General features: G+C 47.3%; 1 protein-coding gene across 1 annotated transcript; it reads left to right on the top strand.

Moving 5' to 3' along the window:
- Positions 1 to 534: 534 nt before the first annotated feature.
- On the top strand, positions 535 to 24,409 carry CKMT2 (creatine kinase, mitochondrial 2). The gene is made up of 9 exons (XM_058043859.1): positions 535 to 689; positions 5,429 to 5,627; positions 6,545 to 6,640; positions 11,247 to 11,468; positions 14,577 to 14,662; positions 17,145 to 17,268; positions 19,936 to 20,070; positions 20,396 to 20,521; positions 24,196 to 24,409. Exons 1-9 carry the CDS (start codon positions 535 to 537, stop codon positions 24,313 to 24,315), a joined length of 1,263 nt encoding a protein of 420 aa, XP_057899842.1. The 3' UTR covers positions 24,316 to 24,409.
- The last annotated feature ends 275 nt before the right edge of the window (positions 24,410 to 24,684 follow it).

Genomic DNA, 24,684 nt, shown 5'->3' on the forward strand with positions numbered 1-24,684 from the left:
GCTTGGCTCCTCCCTGTGGATTATATCTGGGTAGGAATGCTTGGCTCCTCCCTCTGGATTATTTCTGGGTAGCAATGCTTGGCTCCTCCCTGTGGATTATATCTGGGTAGCAATGCTTGGCTCCTCCCCCTGGGTTATATCTGGGTAGCAATGCTTGGCTCCTCCCTGTGGATTATATCTGGGCAGCAATGCTTGGCTCCTCCCTCTAGGCTCACATCTCCCAATGGGATGTTATAGTTCTTATCAGCCATGCAGGGACATTCAATAGTCTGTTATCAGCAATGTCCCCTCCCGAGGGAGGTGTGAATGTGGTCACTCAAAGAGAGAGATAAGGCAGACTGCCCACTTGGCAAAGGTAATGTGCTGTACAGATGGTAATGGAAAACATCTTGCATTGCAATCTGGAACATATGTCTGCACCAACCACCCATTACCCAAACCACACCACATTAGAATAACACCCAGAAGCGCTGACAACGCTCAGGGAGCGGTTCCCGGCCGGGCTGACCGTGTCTGTGCTCCTTGCAGAGAGGAATGGCTGGCACCTTCTGCCGTCTGCTGGCGGGGCGCGCGGCGCCCGCGCTGTTCGCCGCCGCGGGCACGGGCGTGCTAGCCACGGGCTACCTGCTGGGCCAGCACAACTCCGTCAGCGCCGCCGTGCAGGAGAAGAGGAAGCTCTTCCCCCCCAGGTAAGCAGCACAGGTGGGCAGGGACGGGGTGCCACCACAGCCCCCCAGCCGCGGGTGTGGGATGCAGAGCTGACAGCACCTCTGAAATAAACACAGGAGGAGATTTTTCTCCTTGTTAGTGACTTCATTTAAAGCAGTCAGCTCGGGTGGGGAGAACCACGCTCATGCCACGACTGCTCCTAGGAGGGACTCCTCTGGACCAGGGGGCAAAGCCGCACTCTTCTTCCTCCCAGCTTTGTCCCATGGTCTGTAAGCAGAGTTGGAGGTTCCATCCTCATGAAAGCATTGGAATAACACCTTGTTCTTTTAGTTTGGCCTGCAGGGTCCTGCCTCTAGCCAAGGTCCTCGTGGAGAGGGGCAAAAAAGGTCTCAGCATCTCTGCAGGCTCTGGGCTTCGTTCCTCACGTCCAGACATCACTTTGATTCGTCAATTTTGTCTAGGCCTGCTGTTTTAGGGGTTTTTGGCTAGGTTTGGTGAGGGGTCTCTCCCACTGCATGCTGGATCTGGTGTCATTTGCATGTTGACTCGATGCCCTTCCCCTCCACCTGTTTTGTGGAGAAAAGAAAAAGTACTCCACAACTTTGGGAAAGTTGTAAAGCCAGTCTGTTTATTACAGCGCTGGACACATGTGGGAATCGTTCCCCTAAAATGACATGCGTACCTCTGGGAACTCCAGGTCCCTTTTTATCCTCCTCTCAAATACATCTGCATACAGTTTCACAATACGTTCATACATAGTCATTTTTATGGATTTCGCATGACATTTACCGCTAGTTCTTTTTGTCAGAAAGAATTCCGGGGTCAGGCTGACTTGCCCTTACAGCAGTCCCTGTCTCTCTCTATCATCTTCTGTCTCCCCCACTTTATCTCTGTCCTTCACTGAAGAAACTTCACTGAGCTTAGACCTTGCAGTGTGGCTAAATAACTATGGTTTCTAACCACAGACTCCACTCAAAAATGTACATTTCACCTAAATTAAAATGTATTTCTATCCTGGAAAATTTTCCCTTTGCCTCACACCGTCTGGGTGCCATGTCCCAGGAAGCAGCAGGGTGTCACTTGACAAAAGGTGTAATTCTTAACCAGGATCATCAACAACAGGTAGTTAACGAAAACGACCAGTGATTACAATAACAAACAGTTAGAACTCCACCCTGGCAGCAACCCGCCCAACCTGTGAACTCTGCAACCTTTTAAAAAAAATAGGCAGCTGTTTGTACTTATAACAACCTCCAGGTCCAGGCGGCTCCAGCCTGCCCAGGATGTGAGGATGCCTTGGAGTGGCTGCCTAGAACAGAGGCAAGATCAAGATAATAAAGTGGGTATTTATTAAAGGCCTTCAAAAGAAACACCTTGGGCTGTCAGAAGCCTCCCAGAGGCTGCACCCAAAATGGATTTTAAAAAATGGTCACAAATTTTTCACGCAATTATTCGTTTGGTCCATTTGCATTCCAGGGGTTAATCCTCCAATTACATCTTCAGGTAATGAAGTCATTTACCCCCCAACTCATTTTTGTTTATACTTTCAGGCCTCTGAGGAATAGTTTTGTCTGATTAAAATGTGAAGACACTAATTCACACTCTATAACTCTTGAGCTCTATGGAGCTCAGAGCTATACCCTAAAGCAGCACAGGATTTGAAAAATATAAAAGCTACAATCCTAAGGCATCACTGAGATAATATCAGCTCTCAAAAAATGCCCCCAAACTAACCAAAACCAACACTGCTGAATGACAACAAGCTCAATATATGCCTCAAGTTTAGTACTATATCATTACATTTAACTCATCACCAACCAACAGCTTTGCAGGTCCAACTATTAGATCTGCTGATTGTATCAACCCTGCTACAGGAAAATGTGAAAATATTTTCTCCATGCAAGCAGTAGTAATGCTTTGTGTTACTGCTGTACTGGAAATACTCCTAATTCTGTTACAAACCGACTGGCTGATGGTTAGAAATTAATTACAGGCCTTTTTTTCCATAGATTGACTTTGCTAAAGGTAATGCGGATCATGCTCTGACAGACTTCTTTTGTTATTTAAGTAATTTATACAATCCTAGCTAAAATATATTCTTAGAGAAGCACCACAGTTGTACATAAAGCAAATCATTGCCAGTACAAGGTAGCTGGGGACTGACAGAGCTGAAAAATCCCTTGCTGAAGCCTAACATCTTTATTTTCCCTGGCTTCATTCACCTTGCAGCTTTCTGGAAATAATAATGCCAAATTAAACCAAGCCCTGATATTTCAGAAGAGGCATTGCCCAGCAGGCAGGTCACACTCTGATCTCCACGAGGCTGTGAGAGCACCTGGGGCTGTGAACTACAGGGCACCTCTTCATCTGAACTTAAATCTCTGTCTGGCTGAACAAATCAGTGCTGGGGCTCTTTCCTGCCTGGCTGAGATGTGCCACTGGGGCTCGGTGCCCTCTCTTTGTGCCCCATTTCCCTGATGGCCCCACAGCACAAAGCACAGAACAATGCAGGGTACGCTCAGCACCCGCACCTTCCTTCCCTCCTGAAACCCAATGCAGCAAGCAGACCAAGGATAACCACACTTTTAGCTTCACAAAGTGCCCAGGGTGATGTCACTATCTGTCCTTACGAATGGGATTTGTGATGGTTGCTTCATTGATCTCAGGGTGCAAAAAACCGACACTGCACAGGGGTTTGCAGTGATAATCAAAATCAAATGCACCTTTATTGAATGACCACAGCAAATGCATTAAGGGGAATGGGGGGAAAAGGGAAAAAAGTAGGGAAAAGAGAGGGAGGAAGAGAAAGGAAGGCATACAGCTACCAAATGTAGAACAACAAAGTCCTTCGAAGTCCAGTCAATGAAGTTTGTCCGGTCATGTCAGGGGAGATCTCAAAGACACTGCTCAAGCCTTTATAGGCTCTTTATAGTCAGCAGTAGGTGAGAACCATTGTCTTCTTGGTCCACTGGCCACACCTGCAGGCAAACGTCTGGCTTTGGTCAGGTTGGCTCCCCCACACACCTCACCAGGTGAGGGGTTTCAGTCCCACTCTTTGGGAGGAGGGGGAGCTTCTCCATTTAGGGGTTTCATGTCTCAGTCCTTGAGAGAGAGGCTTCTCCCATCTCAGTCTGTCTGTCACGATGGTCTTATGTGGGGACCGCGAAAAGTTACCCCAGAAAAGTCCAACCAGGCCGAAAGGTAGGGAAATTCCAGGCTATTGTTGCCAAAAGCAGGTGCAGGGGAAGAAGGGCAAGGTGCCCCTTCTCCTTTCACTGGGTTCAGTGTTGCATACAGCAAACACACCTGCAAACAGTAGCTTGGCAGGCCAGAAGCACTGCTCAGGCCTCAGGATCTTGGCGAGCAACCATCTCCAGCAAAGCCAAGATTCTCACCAGGGCCTCTGTGGTGCTCCCAGTTTCTGTCCTTTCACAGATCATGAGGCAGATCAGAGAAACTTCAGACAGAAGTTTCTCTGTGTGACTGTCCAGGGCACACAGTAATGCCTTGGTATTGGAAAAATACCAATATAGCTGGATGGGATGTGCCTTGGCTTGCCTGGCCCTTGCTGCTTGACCAAACAGCAGCACTGCGGTGTTTCACCCCACAGACACCTTTGGCTGGTGGGTGTGTGGTGTTTCACCCCACAGACACCTTTGGCTGGCTGGGTGTGTGGTGTTTCACCCCACAGACACCTTTGGCTGGTGGGTGTGTGGTGTTTCACCCCACAGACACCTTTGGCTGGCTGGGTGTGTGGTGTTTCACCCCACAGACACCTTTGGCTGGCTGGGTGTGTGGTGTTTCACCCCACAGACACCTTTGGCTGGCTGGGTGTGTGGTGTTTCACCCCACAGACACCTTTGGCTGGTGGGTGTGTGGTGTTTCACCCCACAGACACCTTTGGCTGCTGGGTGTGTGGTGTTTCACCCCACAGACACCTTTGGCTGTGGGTGTGTGGTGTTTCACCCCACAGACACCTTTGGCTGCTGGGTGTGTGGTGTTTCACCCCACAGACACCTTTGGCTGCTGGGTGTGTGGTGTTTCACCCCACAGGCACCTTTGGCTGGTGGGTGTGTGGTGTTTTAGCCCACAGACACTTTGGTCTGGCTGGGTGTGTGGGGTTTCACCCCACAGACACCTTTGGCTGTGGGTGTGTGGTGTTTTAGCCCACAGACACCTTTGGCTGTGGGTGTGTGGTGTTTCACCCCACAGACACCTTTGGCTGTGGGTGTGTGGGGTTTCACCCCACAGACACCTTTGGCTGGCTGGATGCTGCAGCTGAGCACGTGGAGACAAGTCCAGGCTTGAGGAGCTCAGGTTTCCCTTGGTGGAGAAGCTTTAAGGCGATGGTGAAGGAAAGGAGTCGGTTCTGATGGAGGGTTTGGATCCAGAGCTTTATTCTGGCCCACAGGCCTCTGAATACAGCAGCTCCTCCAACAGAACTCCCTGGGCCCGTGGTTGCTGCTCCTTTAACCCCGGGCAGAGGGGCAGGGAAGGGGCAGGGAGCCACCAAGCAGGGACAGGAGGGGAGGGACAAAGGGACAAAGGACACCTGGAGGGCCCAACGTCCTCCAGGGGTGGAGGGCATCTTTGGAATTCTGCCAATCATCCAACGCCCTTCTGGAATGCCAGGAGTGACAGACAGTGCTGGGAGGGGAAAGGAGAGGCTGACACATCTGGGGAAGGAATCTTCATGGAGAAACCTGGGGTGTGTGAGGCAAACCATGGCATCACACTCTCCTGTGCTCTGTCCCTGCAGCGCTGACTACCCCGACCTGCGCAAGCACAACAACTGCATGGCCGAGTGCCTGACCCCGGGCATCTACTCCCGCCTCAGGGACAAGATGACCCCCAACGGGTACACCCTGGACCAGTGCATCCAGACCGGGGTGGACAACCCTGGCCACCCCTTCATCAAGACCGTGGGCATGGTGGCTGGGGACGAGGAGTCCTATGAGGTGAGAGGATTCCGCGGGACTGGCTGGGCCTGTGCTCGTGGGGTCGTTCCCATCACAGATTCCCAGGATGGAGCATGTTCCTAAGACAAGTTGTGTCCCCGAGGGTACACTGGGGGCAGGCTTGTTTTCCCTATTTCTCCCTACTTTTCCACATTAGGAAAAGCAGGAACATGTGGTATTACCACAGGTGCCCCCTCTGCTGTAGCTGAAGGTAATAAAATGCACCTGCTTGGCAGCAGCTGCTCCCTGCCTCCAGCAGCTCTCCTCCTTCCTGAAACTAAACCAAATTTATGGGAAAACTGTCCAACTCTGATGCGCACCAAATGAACCTAATGTGGAAATCACATTGTGAAGCAGCAGAGGCAGAAGCAAGCAGAAATGTCTTCTGGGCAGTGCCAGGCATCACTTTGGAAACGAGGAATACTGAAGACAAACAGCATCAGGGCGGACAGGTCATTGAGCTCCGCAATGAGAAGTGGAAAACAAAAGAAAGATCTCCTTGTTACTGACCCTATGGTCTGCTTCCTTGCTGCCTGCTCCTCTGCAGCCTCACCTGTCCTGTGAGGGGGCCTGGGACATTTGCCCCTCCAGACTCGCTGGGTTTGGGGTGCCTGTGCAGATGTGCCGCTCCCCTGCAGGGGCTCTGCTGGGGCACACCTGAGCCCAGGGGCTCAAACCACAACTGCCCCCACAGCAGGGAAGACTCAGGGCACTCCTGCATGGCTTAGAGCCAAGAGCCAAGAGGCTGGGGGGCTCTGGGTGTGTGTTGTGGTTGGCAATGGACCCCAAACCCCAGCCTGGCTGCTGGGTCCCTGTCTGTGGTGACTGCAGACAGGAACCTCTGCCTGCCTGCAGCTGCTCTGAGCATGTTCCTGTGATGCTGCAGACTCTCTCTCTATATTCTCTTGCCTCCTCAGGTGTTTGCTGAGATTTTTGATCCTGTCATTAAAGCTAGGCACAATGGCTACGATCCACGGACAATGAGGCATCACACGGACCTGGATGCATCCAAGGTAGGACTGAAATAAATCAACGAGACAGGAAAGGCTCTGAGATGCTTATTCCAGTGATGGTGCTGTGTGCAACAGCACTTTCATTTTTTCTTGATCCAGCCGTGGAGACCCAGTTTTAAGTTTAGGGAAATTGGGATGCCAGTCGTGGCCCTGTCAGCTGCATCCCTTGTTCTCAGCAGGGAACTCCTTTGTTCAACCTCTTCACACTCCAGCTTGTCTGCATGACATGCTGGGTGCCAGGTCAATATATTTTATTTTTTCTTGTGTCTCCATCCTGCTCTTTCACATCCTCTGATAAGGGTTTGGTACGTCCTCCTTAAATTTAACACGGTATTCCCTAATTGTCCTCCAGTGCTCTGGTTTGTGTCACAGTTTTATATATACTATAATATAATATATATAATATCACTTGGACAGGTTGGTCAGCGGATTGTCTTTCACTGTTTTTAGTTACACAAAAGCCTTTTTTAGATCTGATGTTTTGCTAAGGTCTATAACACAGCGTTGGAATGCCAGGCTCTTTCTTGCACCAGGGTCAGGGGTGAATAATGCTCAGGAAATGTTTTTGCAGTCTCGCTCTGAAGTTTACTATCCTTATCTATTACAAACTCACAAGATGTGAGCTCTCCCTAAAAAGTCCAGAAAGTGCCCCAAAACGGTGTCTGTTCAAGGCTACCTAAGTCCCAATTACCTAATAATAATAATAATAATAATAATAATAATAATAATAATAATAATAATAATAAATAAATTATTGATAATTAGCCAATAAACAGTTGACATCTGTATTATTTATGCTTCTAACCCAGCTGTGATCACTCAAAACCCACAATGCAGATATCTTTCACCCTGTTAGAGAAAACCACCCAGATTCGTGAAGAGGAAGGACGAAGAAGGTGCAAAAAAGATAGCTAGTCCACACCCAAAATTCTCCATCTTGGCTCCCATATACTAAAACCCCAAATATAAGTTTTTTCACCCTGTGAGATCACACATTTCTAACCAAATACACACCTGTGCTATTAATCAATTTTGGAAGCCTTTTCACAGCCTCAGGTCAAATGCAGTGTTCCTTTGTGGGTCTGTGCCTTTCAGCACAGAAAATTTAAAATTCTCAGCATCCAGGGTTCCAACAACACAGAAAATTCCTCACACTATTATTTCCACAAGCAATACATAAATATTGTTATAGATGCATATTATATGGTTGGCTCTTCACAGATATTAAAATGAATACTATATGTGTTATGTTGGGAAGTTATGCTGTATTAATCTCTTTTAAGTAGGGCTGTATTACTCTCTTTTTGTGTGGTAAATGTACTTTTTAGACTATAGCATAATATTAAAATAGAAACCATGTGATGTTTGTAACTAGCTCAAGGAATGGAAAAGATAACCAAGAATTTCTTTGCATTATCCTAACTGGTAGAGATAACAAAACCAGACACCAAGATTCCAAGAAAAGAATTATTGCCTCCTTATTGGGAAAGTTCAGACTTCGAGGAACCAAGAAGGTTGATTTACAAGATGGGGGGAAGCTGAAATTAAGCAGAAATACCCTGTTTTGAAAGGAATGTTTGAATCATGTATGAAATATATGAATATGCAAAAGGCTACAGCTTTTAAGGGGTAATCCTTTGTTAGCAAGGTGTGCTCTGTGGCAGAGTACCAGGCACCCAGACATCTGTAATTCTTTTTTATTGTCTCTTATTGTCCTAATTTTTGTTACTATTTTCATTACTGCTTTCATTACTATTAAACTTCTAAAATTTTAACACAAGTGAATTTAGTTTTTCCCAGATATTGTATTCATTACACTATTATTTCGACAAGCCACACAGTGCACACTTAAGCTGATAGATTATATTTTTCACACTAACATGCAGATAGAAAAAGTTATAATTGATACTATCTCTAAAGAGTTATAATCACTAACAACATGCATAGGCCAATACATGTTATGAATGAGGACCCTATATGTCTAATTTCATAAACCACAAAATTAAAATTTAGCAGCAATTTTGATTGAGCAGCAATTTTATATAAAACAATATAATCAAATATAATCAAGCAGATAGATACAAAAAGAAATTTGGCTGTGGTTTGGATAAAACATAAGCAAAACTGATTGATCAGGGTGTGGGGGAGAGCTTTTCTCACTCTGCCTCATGTACAAAAGGCAAAAGGATCCAAACACAACTTATCTACTGTATGCTAATATATATTCATCAATATTCTCCTGTAAATTTCCTCCTCCTATTTTTGGTTCTTGAAATCTGTGTCACCATACTGCACAGCACATGCTCCCCTTAGTTGTTGCTAAGGGGTCTTTTGGCTCTTCTGATGAAGGCTTCTCCTCATCATCACTGTCCTTTGAACAATCCCTCCGGCTGCACATGTGCCCCAAGTCTTGTGTCATAGAAGCCAGCATTATATTCCAAAAATAAGCCTTATTATTTCATAGATACCTGGAATCATCCCAATTTTGTCCATTTCAAGGCCTACTAATTATCCCGAGGCCTATTCCGTTTGGGATGTTACTTATCTCAAACTACATCCTGCCTCCTATTTTCCCATGAACATCTGAAAACATCTGTTTCATGGCACTAATTACATCTCCTGTTCCTCTATTATTTTTTTATTGTATTTGCCAGGAATGATGAATCTGACTCTATGTTCTCAGAAGGCTAATTTATTATTTTAAGATACTATGTAATATTAAAGAATACTAAACTATACTATACTAAAGAATACAGAAAGGATACTTACAGAATGCTAAAAAGATAACAATGAAAACTCGTGACTCTCTCCAGAGTCCCGACACAGCTTGGCCCTGACTGGCCAAAGAGTGAAAACAACTCACAGCAGGATCCAATGGAACAATCACCTGTGGGTAAACAATCTCCAAACACATTCTACATGTGAGCACAACACAGGAGAAGCAAATGAGATAAGAATTGTTTTCCTTTTTCTCTGAGGCTTCTCAGCTTCCCAGGAGAAAAACCCTGGGCAAAGGGTGTCACTGTAGGACACGAAATAACACAACACACACACACTGCTGTTCTCAAGGCAAAAAAGGGAAGAGTTTAATTCTGACTCCAACATTTATAGATTTCCCCAAAAGTGACAGTGGATTGGAGGATGACAGTGCTACTCCTCCAATGACACTGGACAAACCAACAGTCCATCAAATTTCTCCTTCTCCATAAAAGAATGCAAAACAATAAGTTATTTACATAAAGTGCGCAAGAAAGTTCATTACAAGAATGTAAACATCAGAAGGCTTAGAAAAATCAGGGTGACAGAAGGGATTTTTTCAGAAAATGCGAATGCCACACTTTAAAACAAATATTTTCTAAAATATATAACCGATATAGTTACAACGGTTAGCAAGAATCACACTAGTTTATCACACACATAAACTACTATTGGGTCGTTTTCCACTGCAGATTTATCACACAGATTTATGTTTGCCCAATTATCCCATCATCAAAAAAACCAAAAAATATTAAAGGTAGCAGCAATTTTAATTGAATAGCTTAGAATATCTAAAATCGGATACATTTGAAATATTGACAATATAATTTGGTTAAAATAAGGGGTAATTTGGTTCCAATACTAGAGCATAAACCAAAAAAATAACCGCGGGGTACAGAGTGCAGGGTCCTTGGAGCCCTGCCACCTCACATACAAGCTTGTCAAGCAAAAATTCCCCCTTTTGTGCCATCGATGCCATCTCCTCCCATTTTCGATTCATCACACTTCCACCTCTGCCCTCATCACCACCTTTACCACACATGCTCCACCACTGGTTCTGGTGGTCGCACCACTCTTTGGGGGTCATCACTGATGAAGGCCTCTCCTCTTCCTCAATGTCCTTTAATTCACCCTTGGCTTACACATGTGCATCAAGCTATTATAATGTAAGCCAAAGCTAACATAATATAAGATAGTATTATATTAAAGCATCCAAGCAATAAATCTCATATAATTAACATTTTCCTGGGACCCAACCAGATTTTCCTTTCTTTCCGTTAATTTTTAGTAACTGTTATCCCTTACTTTTTCCTGCCTTGAATGTCTGCAGGAAAAGGGGTGGGGTGGGGGGTGGGGGTGTATGTGTGTGGAACGCCCTCCTCTCCCTTTCTTTCTTGGCATTACACCTTTTAACTGTTTAATTATTTCCAAATATTAATTACTGTATCAACATTGATTACTGTTTCAATTTTGTCAGCACTAAGTTTTTCACAGAAAGAGTGGTAAAACACTGGAATCATCTACCTAGGGAGGTGGTGGAGTCGCCATCCCTCGATGTGTTTAAGGGAAGACTGGATGTGGCACTTGATCTAGTTGAAGTGTTAGAACATGAGTTGGACTCGATGATCTTAAATGCCTCTTCCAACCTAAAAATTCCGTGATTCTGTGATTCTGTGATACCTATTTACCACGTAACCTATATAGCCACAACGATTAGCGCAAACCACACGGGTTTATCGCGCACATGAACGCGAAAGCCAATACCATCGGGTCGTTTTCCGCCACGGACTTATCGCACGCATAAATCCAAAAGCCAATACCATCGTTGTGGTTGTTTCCCCCCCCGCAGATCACGCACGGGCAGTTCGACGAGCGCTACGTGCTGTCGTCACGGGTGCGCACGGGGCGCAGCATCCGCGGGCTGAGCCTGCCGCCCGCGTGCAGCCGCGCCGAGCGCCGCGAGGTGGAGAACGTCGTGGTCACCGCGCTCTCCGGCCTGCGCGGCGACCTGGCCGGCAAGTACTACAGCCTCACCAGCATGACCGAGCGCGAGCAGCAGCAGCTCATCGATGTAAGTCCACCGGCGTAGGATTGACGGGGTAGCACGGTCAGGATGAATGGGGATGAGAGATCTCTGAAGCCAGGTCAGGAATTTGGGGGTTATTGCAAAGGGCTTGGGTGCAGGGCCCTGCTGGGAGCTGCCAGACACAGCTCAGAGCAGGCCCCAGAGAAGAGAGGGGCAGAGAGGGTGAGAGGGTAAGAGAGTAAAAGGGTAAGACACTAAAAGGGGTAAGAGCATAAAAGGCAAGAGCTAAGAGACAAGAGGTTAAGAGACAAGAGGTAAGAGTAAGAGTAAGAGAAAGAATGAGAGGTTCCCATTACAATACCATAAGTCTTCTTCTGTGTTGAATATTCTGATTCTCACTAACCAATCTAGTACAACATACAAATCCTTTAGCATTTCCATACAGCCTATAAGAATCATTACATTACCATCCTGTGTTACATGTTAAACCCTACAAATTCCTCTTTGAGCCCCTTCTGCCAAGCTGTAGGGTCTGCTCTGAGCCTTGGAGCTGTCTGCAAGCAGAGGGTGTTGTTCCATCAATAGGGGATCACCTTCAGCTGGCCACACCATTGTTTTCCAGTTGTTCAGTAACTGAGGCACCTCAAAGCTGGCTTTCATTTCCATCTCGCTTATAGTTTCTATATTCCCAAAATCTTTTGCCAAGCAATGATATTTGTAAGGCTTTCCTGTCTCATCTTCCCCAACACGCCAGCAGCGCCTGCGTAGGCTCCGGTTTAGTTCAATCTCTGCTTTGCCCGCGGGCGCACACTGCCCGGTGGGATAACAGCATCATTAACCTGTGCCTAATGGGCTGTCAAGGCTTGTAATTTAGCAAGCCGCCCAGGGTCTGTATTTCTGTTAAGTACACCACTGTGTGGGTCTGAGGCGTGGATTTATATGCCAGAGAGTGAGGCCTGTGTCAAATCAAATCCACGTGGCTGCTGTCACCTCTGTGGACAAGTAAAGAGGTAAATTCAGGACCCTTCCTTGGTCGTCTCCTTGAGCAAACTGTGATACTTTCTGTATTAATGATTCTAACTAAAAGTATTGCACCGAGATAGGTTTTACATGGGATCTCTACTCCATTCTGTGGCGGTGGGGGGCTTTGCTTGTGATTTCTCTACATCAAAATGATGCTAATTCTAATTTGCCAAAACTTGGCTGTAATTTCATAAGCGAACACTACACAAATTCTAATTTCCCAAAAGTAGCTGTAGCCTATTGCACTTAGGTGACCTTTTCCCAGCCCTGTCATTGTGCTCAGGGAAATGAAGGCCTGAAGGACCAGGCCCACAACAGGAGTTTTCATTGTCACACAGATGGAAAGACAAGGATTTCACCATGGATTTTGTCATAGCATGTGACGTGTCAAACAAAGCTTGAATGTGCATTTTAAGTGTCCAAAGGAATGGCTATACACTCTTAGCTATACTCATGGCACATTATTCCATAACATCAACCAAAGGGGAGCTGATGAAGTAACATAACTATTTATAACCCTGGAACCAGGTGTCTGGATTAACCAGGAGTTAAGAATTTATGTAAGGTCAGTATTGAATGTCTGTGGTGATACGTTTATTAACAAGATGTTGATGACCTGTTGCAGGTTTTATTTTCAGCAGGAGACAGCTCTTCAGGATGTAGAGGTTGAAACGGGAATGTGAAAAATGTAATTCCTTCATGGTTTAAGGCTAAATCCTGTGGGAAGTGGAATAGGCTTCACTGAAACAGCATTTTATCTCGTTTTCTTTTGTTTCATGATTGATAACACAAATTTGTAGGGATCAGACACTGATGTTGTGGCCTGAGATTCATTCCTCACCTCACAGCAGTGCTCACCCCTCCAGCAGCTCAGACCTGGCCCCTCTGTGGGATCAGGTTTCCTGCCAGCCTGCAAAGGCTCCATCTCAGCCCTGCAAGAGCAGGGTTTATTTCAGTGAGATAAATCAGGGCTACTTGAACTGCACTCGGCACAGAAGGCATTCGGCAATTTGCAGATTTGGGCCATATGCTCATGAGGAAAAGTAAGATCTCTTTTCTTGCAAAAAAAGGGGGGTTTTTGTTTCAAGGAAAGTGTCAAGTGGAGCAAGCTGAGGAAGGGAATTTGGTGTCCCTCTGACGAACAGAGAGAACTCTACACCTTTTCTTCCTGCACGGTTGGGGTTCTGCACGCATCGTGTCCATTGCAAAAAATTCAAAGACGAAAACCTAAGTGAAATGAGGAAAATAATGATTTAATTCTTCATTAAGGGAAAAATTAACTAAAGCACATCAATGTGTCTACCACGTCATATGCCTTCTGGATAGATTGCCTCACTATTTCTAGTTAAGCTCTAGGTTTAAAAAAAAAGGAATAAAATCAAAAACACTGCCAGCAAAAAGCCCTCGACATTTGATATGGCAGTGTTGAAGGAATTAAGAAATACTAGTTTTTTTGGCACGCACATGAAAATCAATATAAAATACGTATTTTCTTGGGGAGGGGGGGGTGGTGGTGGAACCCTAAGCAAATTGTTTAAAAAATTCTAAACAAGTAGGCATGGGGCAAGCTGGTGGCACAGCATGTGCTACATTTATTAAGTCACAAACAGCATCTCTGTTAAGGAATATAACGAGCCTATGATTCCAAAGGCTCAATTCCTACCTTGAGTTCATGCTCAGAATAAATATCTAATTCTCCATGCTGGAGAAGTATGTTTTCAGAACTAGCTCTTGTTATTGTCTGGTTTTTGTTGTTTCCTTTTTCCCAATTTCTCTAAGAGCTCGTTGACTTCTCCTATGCTGAAATGTGTCTGAATGCAGAGGAGATCTCTGGAGCCAGGTCCTCCAGAGCATCCTTTGCTGTTTACATGTGGATTTAGACCCCAGCACCCACCCCTCCCTGCATTTGAAAAATGTTTTTGGCAAAACATATCAGCCAGCATCTGTGAGAGTTGAGAAAATCTCCCAGGTAAAGAGATTTTAATTTCCAGCAGAGGAACCAGGTTCCCAGGCCGCACTGTGCGATTCGCTTGCGCTTCCACTGCCCTCACAAGCATGCACTGGACAGGGTTACGGTGCCTCCTGGATAAACTGGAGCTGTGCTCTGTTTTCTCTGTCTCCCGTGCCCAGGATCACTTTCTCTTTGACAAGCCCGTGTCCCCGCTGCTGACATGTGCTGGCATGGCCCGTGACTGGCCGGACGCCAGGGGCATCTGGTAGGTGCTGTGACCCGCAGGCTCCCATCTCCTGCCCCAGGATTGTCTTACAAACCTCCTTGCTGGTCCTAACCCTGCACGAACCCGGGCCCCGCGCTCACAGCATGCCCGGCTTGCTTCAAAAAGAGAAATGCTTGAATTCCCGGGGCTGAAAGCGCCCCTTTCCTTCCAAATGAGCTGGATGAAAAGGAGACCAGCAGGGAAGCTGGATCTCCTGCTCTGTTCTAGGTCTGTTTCTACTGCCCCAACACACTTGATTTTGGGCCCAAATGCAATATCTGCTGTGGAGATGAAGGGGTAGCAGCTCTGAGAGCCCAAACCAACAGCAGAGGATGGGGCAGCTGTGCAGTGCATCCATCCTGCTGCACTGCAGGCATTGCCAGATGCTTTAACCCTGGAAAAACAGGCAAAAAGCATTCTGAGGAATCACCTAGTCTGACACCTGATCACCCCCAAACCCAGCGATCTGCTGGAAAACTGTGAGGATTTTTTAATTTCAACAAGCTTCCTATGAGATTCAACAAGCTGCAGGTTCTTTGGTCCCAATGGAAGTTTGAGGAAAAGGATAAAGCTTGAGGCATCCATTCATTGTCTCTACAAACAGAAGTACCAGCAGCATAATTGCTATCCAGGGATTTCCTGAATAAAACAGACCTGGGTATTGGCTTCTTTTACATGTGACATACCAGAGAGAATGGAAGGAAAAAAATTAGTGTTATTGGAAAGTACTTCAGTAAGCCGTATCTTGAAAATCTGCCTTTCTCTTGCAAAAAAAATTGCTGTCAAAAAGCGTGTACATTGTGGAAATAATTTTGCTTTTGATGATCCTTCCTTGTCATGGGCTGCAGACCATTTCCACCAACAGCACTGTCAGCAATGGCACGGTTTAGGTGCATGGTCCTGACAGCAATGGGGACAATCACTGAACTGAAAGGGGAGGGGAGTTAGGCCAAGCTCAGGCTATTTATAAAACCCTCCCTCAGCATTTGAGCACGACTGAAGAGGAGGTGGCTGGACCTGGCCTGACCCCAGTGTCAGGACACAGGATGTGTACCCTGCTCAGCACTGCCCTGGCCAGATCCAAATGCAAGAAGCAAAAGGAGATGTGGCAAAAGACCAGCTGAAAGTCAGGCTCTCAGTGATCCTGAGCTTTCACTTTCATGTGCCTCGAGCCTGGTGGTATTTCACTGCTGGCACAAAAGAGTCTGATCCCATCCATCGCCCTCTACGTGCTGTAGGAAGGTGTCAGGAGCCAGGACATCCCTCTGTCTGTCCCGAGCAGCCCAGACCCTGCCAGGGGGCTCAGAGACCCTGGCACTCACAGAGCCCAAAATGCCCCTGTGGGTTTGATTATGACCCGTGGAGCAAGTTACCAACCTCAGATAAAGATCTGCAAGCCACGACAAATGAAGTAGAATGATAGTGAATTTATCACAAGGTGAAAAATAGATTTAGGCATTTTTAGAATGGGGGTTCAGGGGGAAAGATGGAGGGATCTGGGCATGTCCAGCCTTTCTCCTTCTTCTTCTTCTTGGCCTCCATCTTCTGGGTGATGTTGGCACTTTGGGATTGGTTTAGAGTAGAAGCTGAGTGTCTAACACAGGTGATGGGTATTGGGCAGTAACTGTAAATATTGCACACGCAGTTTTTAGTACAAAAAGATAACACTGCCCTGGGGCAGGCAAAGTGCCTTAGATTTTCTTGCTGAGTGGACCTGGGCAGGGCAGAAGAAAGAATTTTATAGGTAAGAAACAACAAACAACCTTGAGACTGAGAAATGAAGATCTCTGAGTCCTTCCTCAAGTGCCAGGCTGGGAAAAGAGACTTTTCACATTTCTTGGGGTCACTGTGACTGGCTAGAGAGCCCAACAGGAAGGCAGGAGTAGGAGAGTGGCCAGGCAGAGGAAAGGCCAGGAGAAGTGACCCAGCACCTGACAGCCAGCCCTGACTGCCTGTTTGAGGCAGGAGTGGGTGCCCAGTGGTTCTGTCCTTTCTGGCTGAGCAGGAAGGACAGAATGAAGGCACGTGAAGGATCCCAGACACGTCCCTTGAGGGATGCAGACACCCAGTGCTCCCAGGGACACTCGGGCTTGAGGCAGGGGAGAACAAAATTAAATTAAATTCAAAATTAACTAAGTGCACATTGCTTGGCTCCCAACAGCATGCATGCGTTTGGGTTTTCTGGCAGGGGGCAGAGCTTGGCTTCTCCCCTGGCTGCATCCCCAGCTGTGCTCCTGAGGGAGGGCCACAGCAGCACAAAGCCCTCCCCACACTGTGCCCAGGAGCCCCTGCAATGCCACAGGGATGCATGGGGGATCCCGTGGTGGAACCAGCCCCCATCCCTCACAGCAGCTCCATTGTGGCACTTTAACATCTCTGCTGATTGGGAAGACTGTGATAAAACTAAGGATGCTGACAGTTATTTCTCAGGGCTTGCCTTTTTAAAGATATTAATTGTTTTTTTCCCTCCCCTCTTGACTAGGCACAACAATGAGAAGACATTTCTCATTTGGATTAATGAAGAGGACCACACCAGGGTGATCTCCATGGAGAAGGGTGGCAACATGAAGCGTGTCTTTGAAAGGTTCTGCCGTGGATTAAAAGAGGTAGTGTCTCAGTGAGCTCATCATTCCTGCTTGTTCACTGCTGTCAGCCCTGCTCACTGTGGTTCCCACTGAGCTGACATCTCCAGGGGCAATGAAATGAAGAAATGAAATCACATCAGTTCATGCAACACCCCACACCAACACAGCTAAAGCAGGAAACACGGGCAGATTAATAGCTGAATTGTAGGGGAAAATAAATAAATATCCCGTAGTCGCAGGCCCCCAGCTGGGTAAAAAATAGCATTGACTCCATGATGCTCAGAAGGCTGATCAGTCTTTTATTATACCACAAATATTAAGAAATTCCTTGCCCTTACAGACAGTCATGATACAACAGGGGGACCCAACTGATCCTTGAATCCAAACACCATCACCGTTGTCTAATTAGGAAAGCACCCTTTGGTAAACAAATCTCCATAACACATTCCACATGTGCACAACAACAGGTGCAGCAAGTGAAGATAAGAATTGTTTCTCATTATTTTCTCTGATCTTCTCACAGCCTTCCCAAGGACAATGCCTGGGAAAGTTGTGCACTGCTCTTTGTGGCCAGAGAGCTGCTGCCACAATATACCTTTTTTCTTTTTCTTTTTCTTTTTCTTTTTCTTTTTCTTTTTCTTTTTCTTTTTCTTTTTCTTTTTCTTTTTCTTTTTCTTTTTCTTTTTCTTTTTTTTTTCTTTTTCTTTTTCTTTTTTTTCTTTTTTCTTCTGTGGGAAATCATAAGTGAAGCACTTTGTTTGGGTTGTTTGATTTGCTTGATTGAAGACTTTATTTGGCCCATCCTCCTGGTTCTTGTTTCTAAGGCCTGGAGCAGAGTGGAAGCTGCTGAGGTTGTGCACAGCACTGAGGGTTTAGCACCCACTATTTTGGGGAGATATGGGGGTTTGTGATTAAAATACTGAGAACTGATAGTCAGGGGTCCTGGGTATTATTTCAGTCTAGCTAATCACAGTGATAAGAAAGGCTTCCTGGGACAGGGTATGGGTTAAAACAGTTTTGCCCAGATGATCTAGGTATGACTCAGGTTGGGTCTGGGCTCAGTACAGCCCTCTCACCCGCTCTGGCACCAAAAAACAGTTGATTTACCAGGGAAATAGGTATTATTGTGTCCCACAGGCAATATCGAGGAACCCTGGAATGGTTTGGGTCAGAGTTAGGGTTTGCAGTGTGTTTTGGGGCACAGAAAAACAAAGCCATCTGAGCTATGCTCTGCTGGCACCAAGGTGGTTACTGAGAGTTTCCAGGGTGGGATTCCAGTGAGACCAGCACCGCACAGGTGGTGACAGCCCCCAGGTGCTGTCCCCAGGTTTGCCCCTCGTGCCAGCCTGTGGATGTGGGCATAGAAAGTGGTGGGGCAGCTCTAGGGAGCTGTGCCCTTGGCAGGTGTCTGGGGCAGAAAATCAGGTCTAGTTTCCCACCACCCGTCGTGTGACCCTCACAAAACACAGGCATTATCCTAGGAGAGTAATTTATTCTGTATCCTCCTGCAGACCTGAAGTGTTCAGCTGTATTCATAGGAGTCCTGCGAGCATGAGCTGATTTATGCATCCAGTTCTCCTCAGGGGGAGATGAGAACTGACCTGAGATGGTATTGGGTTTGCACAAGCACAGAGGGGTGAACAGAATACCAGGTTATCCAAATGGCAGTAGACCCTTGTGGTGTTCCTGCTGGTAATTATTTCACTCTCCTGTCAATTCTGGTCACAGACCTACTAATTAGAAGTCTTACCTACAGGCTGTGTTGTCTCCTAATAATGGAAGCATGGCACTTAAGAGGCCAAATGTTCTCTTCAAGGAGTCATGACATCAGCTAGAAAACAACACAAAACCCATGTTCAGGTCCCTCTGTTTGCTTCATAGTGTTTGAGTCCTTTGGGGACCTGTGTTGCAAACCTGGTTCAAAATTACTGATTTATAAACAAATGGCAAAAGCCACAACTCTTAAGTGAAATCCCACCTGGCTCCATGGGCCGAGGCTTTACCAAAACACCACAACAGCGAGTTCTCTGGTGAAGTGGCCAAGAGCCTGCAAGGTAATTTCTTGGATTATACTTTTTTCTGACCCAGAGATGGGGCAACTGAGAGGTGTTTTCAAAATGTTGATTCCATTTGAGAAGAGTGAAACAGTGCAGATGTTATAAATCACTCCATCACAATCAGAAGTTAACTATTTGTTAATTGCAGTACTCTGTAAGAGTTTCTTAGCCTGTCAGCTTTAGCCACACTGTGCTGTAGATGCCTTAAAGCCAATTATCTAAAATTACCCCTTGTGGGTCCCACTACAGTGCATCTTTCACAGTTCTGTTTCCCCACAGTATCCAGTCTTATTTACAAGGCCATCCTTTGTAACTTGTTTCTGGCTCCATTTCTCTCTCAGCAATGTCTGACCACTCCACGGCATTTCTAAGCCAGCATTTCTTGTCTCAAGGTTTGCAAGCTGTGTGAGCCTTCTGCCAGGCCCTGAGAACTCTCTATAAATCCATTTCCCACATCAGTAGTCATGAGGAGGCAGTGAATAAATCCTTCTGGCTACCTGAGGAGCGCCAACATTTGTACCACACCTGGACCAGACTGCACCCAGCCGCAAACTCCTGCCGCTGCCCTGGCACCTGGCAATCAGGCCCTTATAAACCTGCCCCTTTTTGTTTTGTTCCTGTGCCCACCCAGGTGGAAAGGCTGATCAAGGAGCGGGGCTGGGAGTTCATGTGGAACGAGCGCCTGGGCTACGTGCTGACCTGTCCCTCCAACCTGGGCACGGGGCTGCGGGCAGGGGTCCACGTCAAGCTGCCCAGGCTCAGCAAGGTACACGGCACTGGAACGGGGCAAGGGGACACAGATGTGACGTGGTTTAAATGTGACACGGGCCAGCTCTCCTGTGTGTAACAAGGTCTGGGGATAGGGCATGGCTGAAGGAGCGTGCTGTAACGCTGCAAATTGCTGTATTTGTTGTGGAAATCAATCTGCCCAGCGGGAAGGCACAAAGAGGGGCTGTACCACAAGGAGTGAGAGAACTCTCCCCCTCTGGCTGTCCTTGTGGCAGCGCTGTGAGGGTCGCAGCACCGCGGTGGCTCTGCTCATGCACACAGTGGGAGGCACAGTGGAAACTCAAGGCTGTTTCTCCTGGCAGGACCCCAGGTTCTCCAAAATCCTGGAGAACCTGCGGCTGCAGAAGCGCGGCACCGGCGGCGTGGACACGGCAGCTGTGGCTGACATCTACGACATCTCCAACCTGGACCGCCTCGGGCGCTCGGAGGTAAGCTGCTCCTCGTGGGGCTTCCTTCTGTTTGGAGTTTCCTCCCTGCTTTTGAGCTGAGATCTGTGCTGACAATGACCCGTGTCCCTCTGCTGAGCCCACTGGATCCATGGCTGTGACCGTGTTCACAGGGGTCTGAGGGTGAGGGAAGAGACGAGGATCTGACTCCATGTTTCAGATGGCTTGATTTATTTTTTTGTGATAGATATTACATTAAAACCATACTAAAAGAATAGAAGGCTTTCGTCAGAAGGCTAGCTAAGAATAGAAAAAGAAGGAATGATAACAAAGGCTTGTGGCTTGGACAGAGTCTGAACCAGCTGACTGTGATTGGCCATTAATTAGAAACAACCCCATGAGACCAATCCCAGATGCACCTGTTGCATTCCACAGCAGCAGATAACCATTGTTTGCATTTTGCTCCTGAGGCCTCTCAGCTTCTCAGGAGGAAAAATCCTAAGGAAAGGATTTTCCATAAAAGATGTCTGTGACACCATGGCAGTTTTTACTCCTTGTGAATCTGGTCCAGTGGAAATGCTCTCTGAAAGGAGAACTGATAACGTGCATGAAGTGCTTGGTAAATGCTCCTGTCCTGGCAGTGCAAAAACCAACCCTGAGCAAGCTGCACAAATATGACCATGTGCTGAGGATCCCCATGAGGGTATGCAGGTGCTGGAAGCAAGCAGGCACGGAGTCCTAACCCACCCAGGGACTCAGGCCCTAAAGCAAGACTTGGTGAGGGCTGTTGTGTTCCTTTCACTGCTGAGTCACACACTTCCTCCAGGGTTACACAGCAGCACAAGGCTTCCACCCACAGGGACTGAGGAGCTGGGGCTGTTCTCACATGTCCTCTGAGAGCTGTGTTGTGTTAGTGTGAGCTGGCAGGTGTCTGCTAAGAAAGGCAGGAGCCTCCCCTGAAACGGAAAATGCAAACCCCCTACCTCTGATTTATTGTAATTTTGAAATTAAGGGTCTCTCAGGCAAAGACATGGGAGCAGGAATAACAGTTCTGTACCAGGAAAATTAACAATACAAATGCAATGGCACAGAACAGCCCGCAGCCAGAGCGCTCACAGTCCCTGCCCCTGAGTGCCAGGGGGTGCCCCAGCCCCATCCCACGGGGGCTCAGCCCTCCTGCAGCCCCAGCTGTGGCTCTGCTGCAGCAGGGATCCTGCACAAGGGGGGAGTTTTCCTCTGCAGCTCCAGGGCTGCTGCAGATGGGCCTGGGCTCCCTCTGGCCATGCAGGGCAGCAGAAAGCTGCTCCTCTGGCAGTGCAGGGGGCAGAGGCTGCTGGGGTGTCCCAAAGCTCAGATTGGATCCAGGCAGGAATGCTTGGCTCCTCCCCTGGGCGGGGCATCTCCCCATGGGATGGTGGGATTGGCTCAGCCCTGCAGGGACACTCCCTGCCCATGGACAGACAGTGATTAATGATGAATGGGCCATGGGCAGAAGGTGATTGATAATGAATGGGCCATGGACAGAAGGTGATTAATGATGAATGGGCCATGGACAGCAGAGAGCTCCTGGAGGGAGGATTGGCTGTGGGAGAGATAAAGAACAACTGCCCCACCTGGGTTTAACAGATGGTGGCAGAATACACACTTCTGCTTACACCTTGCATTGCAACATAAAACATGTGTTTGAACCAGAGATTGAAATCCATTAATGATAAAAAACAGGATTACACAGCATGATGAACTGAGTCCTGCTGACAGACAGCCTAAGCCTACACATTTTTGCTTACATGAAGAGTTCCACTGAAGTCAGTGATGCCTCCTACAGCAAGGATCCAAAGGATTAAGGCAACAGATAAGACACAAGCCCTACCTTGGAGACTCTGAAATCTAAATAAGACAAGACATACCCAAGGGGATAAGAAAAGTTTTATTATAGGATATTTTTTTTCAGTACATAATTAAATAAATGCCATTATGTGGTAAATGTGTTTGCAGAACTGAATTATGCTCCCAAAGGTGCAAGATAAAACTGTTTGTATTCCTGCTCTGTTTCAGTTACTGGTCAATGCAAACTTAATATGAAATCGGTTTTCTTATGGAGGCTGCAAATTCAGACCTCTGAATTCCCAACACAGCTAGTCTGTAAATGACAATAAAATAAACTGCTAAGCCACTGAAATGCTTTATAGTAAAAACAAATCCCTTGAAAATCAGCAACTGCCACAATAAAGAGACAATGGGATTTAGTCTTCACACTTGGTTTCAACAAGCCAGTTATTAAAAGTTGCTAATGAACCACTTCATGGAGATTAAGAAATACCAGCTTTATCTTGCTGCCTCACAGTGCCACAGGGTCTGTGGTCCCTAAGTGTCATCTGTCTGCTGGGGACAGGGCCCTTGTTGGAACAGGTTATGAAGACACCACCACGCCTTGCCATGCAGAATTTTGAATTTTGGTGCTGCTCTGGGCCTGGAGTGCATCCCACCCCTGGCAGTGTCACTCTGATGCTTGGAGTGGCTGCCTAGAACAGGGGCTAGACAAGATTAGGGGAATAAAAGCAGGTATTTATTAGAGGCCTTCAGTGGGTACAGTCCGGGCTGTCAAAAGCCTCCGATGGACTACACCCAAGGTGGTTGATGGTCATGAGTTTTTCATAAAGGTAAAAGTTTGGTCCACTTGCATTTCAGGGGTTAATCCTCCAATTACAGCTTCAGGTAATGAAGTCATTCTTTCCAGGTGTGCCCCTCTTAATTCACTGCTGTTTGCATCTGAGACAATAAGGTGTCCTTGAGTTTCAGGCCTAGAGAGGAATTGTTTTGTCTGAATAAAATGGGAAAACAGTAGGGAAAACAGGGTAGGGAGTTTAGAGTTACACACTAAAGCAGTACAGGGTATAAAAAAATATAAAACTTAGATCCCAAGGCATGAAGTGAGGAGTGCTGGGTGCAGGATGATTCCTGAGCTGCAGGATGGGCAGGCTGCTCTCCCCAGGGCAAGGACACAGCCGGGCTTCGTGAGCCCCCTCAGGCACTGCCAATGTCCCTGCCCTCCTGCCAGTCCCAGACACATCAGGGACACCCACCTTGAGCCCCCCGCAGCATTCAGGGCTGCTGTGAACCAGGACAAGCCTCCTTTGTGCTCTCCTTGCACCAGTATCCCCCCCAGTCTACTTCCACGCCTCTGTGCTCACACATCCCGCAAGCACGGGGTGTTTGGGGCTTGGGAGCTGGGGAGACACAGCAAGGGCTTCAGTGCTTCATCAGGCACTGCCTGGCAGGGCTCAGCACTCACAGCACAGGGGCTCTGTGCCCTCAGCCCCTCGTGCAGAGTGGGGAACGCTGGGCCAGGCCGCTGTGCTCCGCAACACCCCGCACCCTCTCAGGGCTCATGGTTGAAACAGGCCCCTCAGCTCCTGCCTGATCACCTTGTATAGGGACTTCTGCCTGGCTGGTTTGCTCCTCTGGGAGCACAGTTTGGTGGAAATAGCTTCATGGACCTAACTGAAAGTTTCTGCTGTTCAGGGCAAGCAGGAGAAGGGAATTACTGTGTGGCTTTGCACAGTGTGTACTCCCTGAGCCAGAGGAGGTGTGAAGTCTGTGACCCTCCTCACTTTTAGCTTTGTCTGCTGTGGTGACAGCACAGGCCAACTCCCCCCTCTGTTATTGACAGATGAGTTAAACTCTCTGCTACTACAATTCTCCTCTTGCTATTGCAGGTGGAGCTGGTCCAGATTGTCATCGATGGGGTCAATTACCTGGTTGACTGCGAGAAGAAGCTGGAAAGAGGCCAAGACATCAAGGTGCCACCCCCCCTGCCCCAGTTTGGCAGGAGATGAAGTTGCTGGTGATGGCCGCAGCTGAGGCCAAACGTGCTGGAAAGGCACCCCTGTACATCTCTGTATAAATGCATTGTGTAATAAAACACTGCCTGACACCTCAGGTCTCCTCCATGCCTGCCTGCACTGGCACAAAGTGCTCTGGGTGCAGCTCTATTGGGGTGCACCCACACAACCACCTTGGGATGCTTTTTTGGGGGGACCGCTTCCCTTTCTTGGCTGGTGGTAAGAAAAGTACCACTTCAGCTGTGCAAGAATCACAAATCTCTAATTCTGTGCAGCACTTGTGCACGTATTTACAACGCCATCCTGCTCGTTTCTGCCCCGTGCCCCTGGGCTGCAGCAACCTGGCCCCAAACCCAGCAGGCA

Source organism: Melospiza georgiana, chromosome Z (genome assembly GCF_028018845.1).
Source record: "Melospiza georgiana isolate bMelGeo1 chromosome Z, bMelGeo1.pri, whole genome shotgun sequence".
In the NCBI taxonomy this organism is placed as follows: domain Eukaryota; kingdom Metazoa; phylum Chordata; class Aves; order Passeriformes; family Passerellidae; genus Melospiza; species Melospiza georgiana.